This window comes from Dermacentor andersoni, chromosome 2 (genome assembly GCF_023375885.2).
Source record: "Dermacentor andersoni chromosome 2, qqDerAnde1_hic_scaffold, whole genome shotgun sequence".
Lineage (NCBI taxonomy): Eukaryota > Metazoa > Arthropoda > Arachnida > Ixodida > Ixodidae > Dermacentor > Dermacentor andersoni.
This window is the reverse complement of record NC_092815.1, coordinates 220,536,370-220,547,964: the sequence shown is the minus strand read 5'-3', so window position 1 is coordinate 220,547,964 and position 11,595 is coordinate 220,536,370. Positions and strand designations below refer to the sequence as shown.

At 47.2% G+C, this 11,595-nt stretch overlaps 1 protein-coding gene and 1 long non-coding RNA gene across 6 annotated transcripts in view; one reads left to right on the top strand and one right to left on the bottom strand.

Annotated features, from left to right (window-relative positions):
- Positions 1 to 4,489: 4,489 nt before the first annotated feature.
- Positions 4,490 to 10,878, top strand: LOC140216222 (uncharacterized). The gene is made up of 2 exons (XR_011892920.1): positions 4,490 to 4,525; positions 6,922 to 10,878. It is a non-coding gene; the product is annotated as an uncharacterized lncRNA (long non-coding RNA).
- LOC126540002 (FUN14 domain-containing protein 1-like) overlaps positions 10,545 to 11,595 on the bottom strand; it is a 139,562-nt gene continuing 138,511 nt past the window's right edge. For all 5 annotated transcript variants that reach the window (XM_055075781.2, XM_055075779.2, XM_050186826.3 and 2 more), the window contains one exon: positions 10,545 to 11,565. In XM_055075781.2, coding sequence (XP_054931756.1) covers positions 11,485 to 11,565 — 81 coding nt within the window. In that variant the 3' untranslated portion in view covers positions 10,545 to 11,484. The remainder of the gene's footprint in view (positions 11,566 to 11,595) is intronic.

The following is an 11,595-nucleotide window of genomic DNA, read 5'->3' as shown; positions in this document are numbered from 1 at the left end:
ACGGGGGCAAAACTGGTTGCCGCGGCGGGAACGCGCAAGGGGCGAGGAGGAGGCGAGGAGGTCGCGCGGCGGCGGCAGAGTTCAAAGAGTGTCGCTACTTTCAAATCATCAAGGGATTTTAGACTCGGGCGCCGCGCCGCGCCCCTGGTGAGAGGAGCGGGAGTTAGGCCGCCATTGGTGGCTACCGCCTCGCCTCGCGACGGCGTGAGACGGGGCCCCGTTTTTACACAGCTGGTGTGACGTCACTCTAGGTCACGTAGTGTGACGTCACGCAGCGAGGTCACGCTAAAGGTCAATGGTGCCTACCACCACCTCGCCACGGAACGGGCTGAAGTGCGACCTAAAGTAGTATTGCTTCGCAATAAAAAAATATAACAAGAGGGGACACTCGTCGAAAAGTGGCAACATGAAATACGTCATGCTAGTATTAACGCCGACCGCTTGCTGCCACGAGCATCGAAAAAAAAAGAGAATGTGAAATGAGATTAACAGAAATTGTTTCATTCTTTTATTTTTTCCCGGCAAAAGTAAAAATATGTGCGTATAATTAAACTTTGCGGCTTACTCCCGTTGCCTAGTGACAGGCGAATCGGCGAATGACGAGCCAGGAGCATGCGTCATTCGTCAGACACACTGCCGAAGCGAGCGAGGGCGGCCGCGCATCTGAGCCTGTTCGTTCACCCGTCTGCCCGTTTTCTTTTTTTGGATTTCGCCTGGTTTGGTGGGCTTCCGGTGAATTCTTGCGTTCCTTCTGAACTTCTACATGGCACCCTTGCACTATTGGACTACGGCGAGGCGAGAAATCTTGTTCGACAGTATGCGACGCATTTCAAGCAATTAGGCTTACGGCATGACACCTAGGCTAGACTTGTGACGCAGTTAACGAAAAGCAGCGCGGCCATCGAGGCGCAGTTAATTTGAGTTAATGAATCGTACCGGGAGATGTTACTAAGATGTGCTTAGTAACTCAGGGGACCAACTGCAATGCATGCTCACTGACCTGGAGAGACAAAGCCGAAGGGTGGGTCTATTATAAAAATTAATTTGCAGAAAACTAAAGTAATGTTTAACAGTCTTGGAAGGGAACAGCAGTTTACAATAGGTAGTGATGCGCTAGAAGTGGTAGGTGGTAATACATCTACTTAGGACAGGTAGTAACTGCGGATCCGGATCATGAGACTGAAATAATCAGAAGAATATGGGCTGGGGTGCGTTTGGTAGGCATTCTCAGATCATGAACAGCAGGTTGCCATTATCCCTCAAGAGAAAAGCTTATAACAGCTGTGTCTTACCAGTACTCACGTACGGGGCAGAAACCTGGAGGCTTACGAAAAGGGTTCTACTTAAATTGAGGACGACGCAACGAGCTATGGAAAGAAGAATGATAGGTGTAACGCTAAGGGATAAGAAAAGAGCAGATTGGGTGAGGGAACAAACGCGAGTTAATGATATCTTAGTTGAAATCAAGAAAAAGAAATGGGCATGGGCAGGACACGTAATGAGGAGGGAAGATAACCGATGGTCATTAAGAGTTACGGAATGGATTCTAAGGGAAGGAAAGCGTAGCAGAGGGCGGCAGAAAGTTAGGTGGGCGGATGAGATTAAGAAATTTGCAGGGACAACATGGCCACAATTAGTACATGACCGGGGTAGTTGGAGAAGTATGGGAGAGGCCTTTGCCCTGCAGTGGGCATAACCAGGCTGATGATGATGATGATGACCGGGAGATGTTTGCGACGCTTTCTATGAACCCCAATATAACTTATTTCGGTAGTTTTTGGGCACGCTATAGATATAGTCACACAGGGTGCTATGACGCAGTTTCGCGTGTACTTCTGCGCTTTCTCTGACCGCCAACATTATTGTAACTATAATTTCGTTACTTGTTGCGGTATTTTTCAAGCCCAGTGGCCGCGCCTGGCCTTGTGAGGCAGTTGGCGAGAAGCAGCTCGGCTGTGTGGCGCAGTTTTTTCGCGTGTGCTGTATCTTACTGGGACCAGTTCACGACGCTTCCTCTGACCCCCAACATGATTGTAATTGATTTCGTCACATTTTCCGATAATTTTGAGGCACATTTGCCGCGCCAGTCGTGATGCAGCGAAGGACAGCTAGGTCACAAAATTAGTTAGGCGTGTACTAAATCTTACTGCGACAAGCTTGTGACAATTTTTTATGTCCCCGCAACAATTTAAGCCTTCTTTCGGTACCCACGCTTGTCGAAAACGCGACGAGCGATCGTCAAGAGTGATAACACGGGAGTGCGTTGCTTGCGCCTGCAGAACACACAAGAGATAAGCCAAGGAGCTCAAACGCCAGGAATTAGTAACTCGAAACTTCTGTGTTCTGAACGGCACCCACGCATTTGTCTTGAGTGCGAGTGGAAGGTATTCTGCTAGCGTCCAGCATGGTCCGGTTGAGAACGTGTTTTGTAGCCACCTTTGTGTATTCGTAGCGTACTATCGCGTCGGTTGTAGCCAAGTTCTGGAAACGCGCAGTAGACCGTGTATTCGTGCAATTAAAGTGGAGGAAATAAGGCCCGAGAAGAGGGGAATGCTTGGAAATAGAATGTTTTCGTAGTATATACTATCGGCACCAAATGAAAGTTGAACAGCGGAGAGTGCGCGCCGTCCAGTCATCACCATTGACAGGCGCGCACATCCGTTTTGGCCGCACTGCGCGATCCCCCTCTAGTGAGATAATGTCGCTTCTGTTCTGGTTCTTACATTTGAAAGGGAGAAAATAAAAAATGAAGCTGGAATATTGCAGTTCAGGGCGAGTCTTGTCGAACAGATCGCCGAAACCACAAGCGCTGTCGGCGCGAACAGCGGTGCGCGTGGTGCAGTTTGCACCGTCATCGCAAGGTAGATTCGCCCGCGCGGTTTGCAGCTTGCGCGCCACATTCGTTCTTTCGATCGGCAAACTTGCGCTGCGCGGTATCGCTGGCAGCCGCGACGGCGGCCGGCATGCCGAGCGCGTTTGGCCGTTTGACATGCACTCCCAAACCTGCAGCGCTTCGCTTTTACCGTGCGCCTGCCAGCCGACGCTTCATCGTGGAAAATGGCAAAGAAGCCGTCGCTGCCGCAGGCGTATCTTATCTGTGCGCGCGAGAAGCGCAGGAAAGTGAAGGTTAGTGGATGCGCTTCAAGAGTCGGCAAGGCTCCACAGAACGTACGCCTGCGAAAACATCAAACGGCTGTTCCGTGGTCGCATGTAGGCCGGTTCTACGCGCGTACTGTTCTCCACCGTGCGCCGGCCATCGCAAAACTTTGGCTCCCTTCACTTGCCGTGGTAACCAAGAAGGCACCTGACTGACCTCAGGCCGCAGTCAATGAATCAAAACGCGGTACGTCAGAATGACATTCTGGCTCCTTGCCGGCGCGCTGTCGTAGTGATGCGCTGCCACCCGAAGTTTGTTCAATAAAGCACGACGATTCGTCAAGCGAGAATGTGCTTGTGCTCATAGACTCCAACTGGATCGCAAATGGGTCAGTGTGTCGTACGTGTCTCCAGTACAGTGAGAATGCGTACATCTTTTTCGTATCGCCAGACGTCTAGCTCGCGAGTCGGTCTGAGGGCCCCAGAAAGCCCAAGCAGAGAAAAGCAAGTAGAAGGCAGCGATAGGTGACCTTTCTTTTAAAAACACGCAAGAACTGGGCAGCGACCGGTACCTGCGGCTGATAAGAACAGTTCAGTTCGCTGGCCTTATAAGGCATGTTTATTTTCATAAAACCCGTAAAAGCAGCCGGTTCAACCTCACGGCCCAATTTGCGAAGTTCATTATGAACTTCTTTTAACATGACTTCGGCAACGGTAATGCAATGAGACATTGCGACTGTATAATAAACCTGGGAGTGCACTAAGCACCCTCATAGGCCAAATACCAGTAACACAATGGAGCAGAGGCACAGCTCGCCCGCTCTGACCTGGCAGAAAGTCCTGCCAGGTCAGGCAGGCGGCAGAGACCAGTGGGGCCCCGGACTGAGAGGCTCCAACCACCCCTCCTTCAAATCTTTTCCATTTCAATAAAGTTTCTATCTAGTATTGCTGCGGAGCGCGCGCGTCCGAGCTGTCATCTCGCGCTGCTCCCTACGATTAAATAGCGCTCGATGCCAAAGGTTTGGAGAGGCTGCGAGCTGAAAGGGACGCGCATGCGAGGGTAGACGTCTCGACACCAGGCGCCTTTTTCACTAGTCGGCACTGGTCCGCGTTTTTTAACCGAAGCCATACTTCATTTTATTGTGTCCGCTACTGCAAATCTCCGACAGAAAAATCGGGTTCCTTCACAGCGCGGCGGTTTGATGGCCTGCCGCCTTCCGCTACAGCGAAAACTGCCGAGTTATTCACGCGCCCCTTCGTCCCAACCGTCAGCAGCAGAGTAGCCAAACGGTGCACTAGAGATTTATCAAGCATGGCAAGCACCAGCGCGAAGGTGCGCAGGAGAAGTTTGACGTCACTCGGGGTACTCTCGTCGTGAGCTCGCGACAGCAGCGCCGGCCCCGCGGCTGCTCCGGCCGTCTTCGCTGTGGTAAATTTTTTTCTGTCCCCGACTGTACATGTGAACTGCAACGTAGTTGTTTGCGACCGCCGAGCCAGCGTGCAGTGAGCCTTAGTAAAATGATTAGTCACCAAGATACCTGTGATCTAGAAGTATTTGTATCTGCTGCCGTGGAACAACAGCCATGCTCTGCCTCTGGTAACTTCCATCGAAGCTGCCAGATACCCGTGAATTTTTAGGATGAACTTGTGTTTATGTGTGGCCGCCGAAACAAACGCACACAAATCCTCTGTTAGCTTTTGGTACGGGCAAACTCTTGTAATGCATTTTTCTGTGTATGACTACTGAAGCAAGCATGCTGCAAGCCTTTAGTTAATTGTGTAGTCTCCAAGGTACCTGCGACAGCTTCAGAAATATTTGGCTGCGGCCATGGAAAGGTCACATTCAGCTGCTGTTTACTTGCTTAGAGGCTTTTGAGCCTGCAAACACTTACGGTGAATTTGTGTTTGTGACCACTCAAGTACAGCAAATATCTTGTCACTTCTAGTACCTGTGAAATCAGTTTGGTTTTGTGCAGAAGCAAGTGTCTTGTAACTGCTTTTGTATCTGTGAACTCTCCAGTAATATTCGTGTTTGCAACTGCTTAAGTGATCCTTTAGTAATTTTATTAATGCCCAGTGTATCTATAAAATCTTTAGTACTTTTACTGTGTGCGACCACTGAAGCAGGCCCGCAGAAAGTCTGGAGTAGCTCCCTTCATGACTAAAACACCTGTGAACTTTCCCGCAAATATCGCATTTATGTGCTTGGGACTGTTGAAGTGAGCCAGCCCGCAGTAGCCCTCCTACTAATTTCCTTTGTACCCCCCACCCTTGCAGAGGGCTTTTAAATTTCTTTTACTGCCAGAGGTGCATCTGCAAATTATTAGCTCAACCGAAATGGTCTCGTCACTACACAAAACTGTCAGTGTTTGTTCTGGTGACCTTTATCAAAACCTATTATGGATATATAGCACATTTGCTTTATAAATGGATGATCATACAGCAGCTTTTTGTTTTTATATGACCACTGAAGTAATTTTGTTAATGCCTAATGTAGTTGTGACATCTTCAGCATAACTCATGTTAGTGTGTGTAACTACTGAATATGGTCTAGGGAAAGGCTCTGGTAAAAAGTGGCCATGTTCAGCAAATTTTGCATTGATGTGCCTGCGACCATGGAAGTGAGCCTGCAGCAAACCTCATGATAACTTCCGTAGTGGCCCCTGCGAATTATAAAATTTTCTTGCTGCCCAAAGCGCATTTGTAAACAGTTTAATTAATGCCCTCTTTTAGTAACCATGGTGTGACATTTCTAATGGCTGAGCTTGTATGATGAAATTATTGAGTTTAAATGGTTTGCATTGATGCACTTTACTGAAAATTGCCGAGTGCATTTGAGAGTTGAACTGCTGGTCTTCCTGCAACTGCTTTATTGAAATGAATGCTGTATTTTTGACGAGATTGTCAAATGATTCAGCAGCCTGCAGAACTTAGTTCTGTAGCTTCGTTTCTGTTAGCACAAAAAAGTATAGCTTGCATGTCTGTTTTCAATTATTGTATTTTTATCAAGTTGTATGTAATGTATTAGCTTACTGTAGCAAGGAATTGTGTGCACAATGCTGAGTTGCACTGCAGTGGGCTGTATTCCTGGCCTGTCTCCTGGGGCTCCAGCTCTTGCATGACAAAAATCTTTGGTCGCCTTATTGGACCACTGGGATGGATCTTCAAGAGCCATGCAATTCTTTTTTACTATTGCCCCACAAGCCAACACAAAACCAGGCCAAACTTATTTTATTAATGGTATGTAAAATGCAGCAGGCCTGCTGCACTGCTAGGACACATTATGAGGAACATCCCTATTATGCCTACTTATAATCAATAAGGACATCCTGTGGATATCCTAAATCCACAAACAAATGTCCTATAAACATCCTTTGGACAATTGGTAACACGATGTCCCAGAAGCGTCCTACATCCTGACAAAAATGTCCTTGTAACGTACCCGGGGTTATGCAATAAAAATTATCTTTATTTAAACATCTCTTGGACGTCCGAATATCCCATTACGACGTTCGTGGGACGTTCCTATGCACGCCAATTTGCGTGCGTGAGACAATCCCATGGACATCCAAGAATGATCCACAGGCTTCTTAGATATGTCCTAGGGATGTTCGAATGCCCCGTTTCGGATATCTGCTGGACATCTCTAGGACGTTTATGGTCCAATGGGAAGTGGCAACATTTTGTGGCGTGAGCAGGGACTCGATGCGGCCTCTTCATGTTTGCACTGTGCAAGTGTCACTAGGTGGTCAAGTTTTCACGGCTGAATTTACCATTCTCCACTGATCCTCACATGACGCTATATTAGGTACTGATTTTCTACAGGTGTGCGGTGCCACATTTGATTGCCGAACAGGGGAGATATTTGTAAGTAGCAACATTTCTTACGAGCTCAGGCAGGATGCTCCAAGCAAGGGCGGTGCACTCCATGCCTGTGAGGAAACTTTTGTGCCTGCTTTGTCAGCTGTGTGTGCTTCGGTGAGCTGTGCTAGTACCAATCATCAGGCCTTTGACGCCGAAGTAGAGCCTGCACAGTTAACCGGCATGAAAAGAGCATTTTTCGACCACCTTGTCTTGTGTCTGTGGCTCAGCAGTGCTTTAAATTATGGATTCCTTCAGGCGAAAACGCAGTGGCACAAACCTTGGTTTCTTCAAAGAGCCCGACTTGCCGTGCTGGCAAGTCGGGAACGAGTTGGCACTTGTTCAGAAGACTCACACTCTTCCCACGATCAGCAAGTCAATCAACAAGCATGAGCGCTGTACATTAGTGAATATTCTAACTAAGCACTTAAGTATATTCAACTTTGCCCAGGAGGATAACATGCCGTCCATTCCTGCATCTCGAACCAAGCAGAGAATTAACACGGGGTTGGCGCAGCGTGTTCAACAAACACCCTATTGAGTATCACCATCAGAGTGCAAGATTATTGACGAACAAGTTAACGAAATGCTACAGAAAGGACTAATCCAGGAATCCTACAGTCCGCTGGCCAAACTTATTTTATTAATGGTGTGTAAAATGCTCCAGTTATACTTGTGAAAAAAAAAAAAAAAAAGATGGTACTTTGCGATTTTGTGTGGACTATTGCCACCTCAATTCCATTACCAAGAAAGACTACCCTTTTCCAAGCATAGATGATGTATTGGACTGCCTTCATTCAGTGTCCTACTTCTGTCAGTTTGTGATCAGGGTACTAGTAAATCTGAATGCACCTGGCGGACAAATAAAAAACGGCACTTATAACCCCGGACAGCCTTTTTGAGTTAAATGTCATGCCGTTTGGTCGCTGCAATGCACCTGTGACTTTCGAAAGATTTGTTGACACCATTCTTGAAGGCCTAAAATGGAATTTTCGCATGCGTCCTGGACGACGTTACCATTTTTGAAAGCACTTTTGAAGAGCGCAACTGGCGTCTGGAAGTTGTCTTAGACTGCATCGAACACGCCGGCCTAGTGCTCAGTTCTAAGAAATGTCACTTTGGTGAGCGGCAGACATTGGTCCTTGGCCATCTTGTAGACAAGTACATTATCTGGCCTGACCCACAAAAGACATCAGCTGTTGGAGCGTGACTCCTTGGTCGGTTAGAGCTTCGTTGCTTCCTAGGACTCTACTCTTTCTTCCGCCGATTTATACCCACTTTTGCTGATGTCACCTATTCCCTGACTTGTCTTCCGCGTAAGGACATGCTTTCGATCGGACTCATAAGTGGGATCCTTCTTGTCATCAACTGAAGTTTCTACTCATGACGGGTCACATACTTCGGTATTTCGACCCAGCCGCACCGACAGAGATCCATACCGATGAGTGATGGTGGAGTCCTCGGTCAACGATGCAACTGGAAAGAGCACGTTATTGCTTATGCAAGTCGCATGTTAAGTAAGCCTGAATGCAATTACGACGTTACAGAGCAAGAATGCCTAGTGGTCATTTTTGCTGTGCAGCGTTTCCGCTTGTATGTGTATGGGCGTCCATTCACAATCGTCACAGATCATCATTCATTGCGCTGGCTTGTCAGCTTTTGGGATCCCTCTGGTCGTCTCGTGCGCTGGGCTCCACGTCTCCAGTAGTCCAACTTTACAGTTTCATACAAGAGTGGTTGCCGACACGCTGATGCAGACTGCCTTTCCAAATAAACACGACACTTTGTGATGCGGATAACTTTGACCACCTGATTGTATCTTTGGCACCAGCATTTCCTGATAAAGAGACCTTTGAGAAGGAGCAGACAGAAGGCCTCAGCTTACAACCACAACGATCCTATCTCCAGACATCTAGGGGCAGCGCATACATTTCATCTGGCCCAAGGAACGGTGCTACTGGCCCCGATCGACTGAAATGTATGTGGCTGGTTGCATTTAGTGTCAGGCCCATAAGCATCTACCATGCCAGCCGGACTGCTACAACTACTGACGCCTCCTAGCTCTTCTTTCGAGCAAGTTGGAATTGATCTCATGGGTCCCCACTCATCGAAAGGAAACCGTTGGATCATTGTAGCTGCCGACCATCTGACCCGGTACTGCGAGACGGCTGCCTTCCCATCCATGCGCCACTGCCAGCCAAGTTTCCCTTTTTCTACTGCACTCGATCATTCACCATCACAGCCCTCCTGGAATCATCATCAGCAGCCACGGCTGCCAGTTTACTGCAGATGTCGTAGAAGAGCTTCTTTGATTGTGCGCTTCCAGCTTTTACCACTTGACACCGTATCACCTGCAAACAAATAAGCTGACCGAGCGTACCAACCGCACACTGGTGAACATGTTGTTTATATACGTTGCATCGGACCATAAAGACACGGATGACATTTTGCCCTTTATTACACATGCCTTTAACCCTGCAAAGAACGAAACTACGGGCTACAGTCCAGTTTTCTTCCTCTACGCTCATCCGCCGTGTCACGCACTGGACATCATATTTTCTTTCTCCACCTACGATGATTTTTCCATCACCGAGACTGTGTCTTCCTGAAGGAGCTCGACGCTTGACCTGCATGCGTACTCTGGCTTTGCAAGACCGGTCAAAAGCATGGTACAACAGGCACCGTCGGGATGTCACCTATTCTCTAGGGGATCTAGTCTTGCTATGCTGTCCTGTGCATAGACTTCTCGCCAACTATACCAGCCTGTACATTGTTGAAAAGCTCAGTGAAGTAAACTAACAACTGGCACGTCTCACCACAACTCGAAAATGCTCTGCCAAGACAGATTGTACACGTTGCTCGTCTGAAGCCCTTCATTCTGAGAACTTAACTGACTCGCCCGGCGGGCTTCGTCTAGGAGGGGAGAAATATTACGGCAAATGTAGCCGCATAAGTGGAAGAAGTATGAGCGGAAGGCACGACAGAGAGAAGGATGTTTTGCCCCGTCTAAGGTTTGCCTGGAATCCTTTTAAATAAACTCCGTTTATTTCATAACATATCAATATGCCGAAGCACTCTAGAAACATGAAACCAGATTTATGTTGTGTGCGATCGTATGGAGTAAGCCACTATTTTTTGTATTCTGCATAAGTGCACAATTAGGCAAGATTAATTATTGAACTTCACAAATATTAAGTTTACGACAAAACTTCCAATGAGAAAGTTGTAGAGTGTAGTAGGGAACATCTGATTCAGCAGGTTTCAACTTTCTATTTGGTATGTAATAATTTTTTCTGTAATGTATAGAAAGCCTGCCGGATATATTGAAGGATGTAACGTATTCGCTTGTGCACCGAGATTTCAGTGCATTTAGCCTTCTGTGCTTAAATGCCACTTCCATATATTTGGTCACAGGATGGATTTGGTCACATCCTACTAGAATGCCTTGGAATATTTTTAAACATTGGGTAAAGTTTGCAGAAACATCCTGTAGAAGACTGACCAGGCCACATTGTTTTCTTTATGTTACACAGCTCATTTTGTAGCAACGGCATCTAAACTGTACAGTGCATACCTCATTATGCAAGTTGACGTGCTTCATGCCCACTTTATTCACCTTGATGTGACAAAAAAAAGATGCTTCAGTCCGCTTAATATCAAGTGAGGGTGAATGCTACATGTACAGAATTGTCCACGTAAGAGTCTATGCTTTGACTTTATTTAAACATCACTTGATCTTTGTCTCTGAAACACAGGATACCTCACAAATTTTAACAAAGAGGCAGACTCAAGAGCAAACTAACAGATTAAGCACCTACACAGCGCTCTGCACATACACATGGTACAGTTATAGTAGCCAATATAGCAGGCTCCTTTATTTGTCGGTGGCAGTTTCATACCATAAAAGGCATGCAGACACATGGTTCGGTGACTTGGGCACATTTTCACCTTAAACCCCTTGTCTAAGTAGAGAATGCACATATAGGGCAAGTGTGCGCTGGCTCTGCAGCATGTCAACTTTACAGCCTATGGCATCATCTATATTGACGGAGCACATACTTTAACTATAGATGATGACAGCCTCTGCACAACATCGAGGCCTTGTTTAACCACCTCCAGGATATGCTTGTCGCAATTTTTTACCCCATGTAAGCCTACACAACAGGCCACCAACAAAGGCAACAGTAGGTGACTCTGTGCTGAAATCCTCCAATTATCCAACAAGATATTATTTTGAGCAGCAAGTGGCAGAGAGCACTTTTTTCACATGCTGTGTCAATACTAGAACCCTGCTTATCTGTGATCCCTGTGTACAAGAACAGCCCCTGAGCAGGATTTCATAGAGAGCCTTGCTCGTGATGGCCACAAAAGACCACATTTTTTTTAAGCAGACAGACAAACTGCAAAGCCAAGCAATAGAGTAGCTGTTTGTGTGCGCCCTTCTAATGCATGGCAAAGGAAGAAACAGAAATAAATGTGTCGCAGCTGTTCCACAGCCGTGTAGCTGCCTGCTCAGCAAGCTTGCTTTCAGGAGGATGCCACACCCAGAAGGAAGCCGCCAGCAAAGCCCGTAGCCAGGAAGACATTGTCCTTGACAAACTTCTGGGCCTGCAAGAATAGTCATGAAAGTCAGTGTAC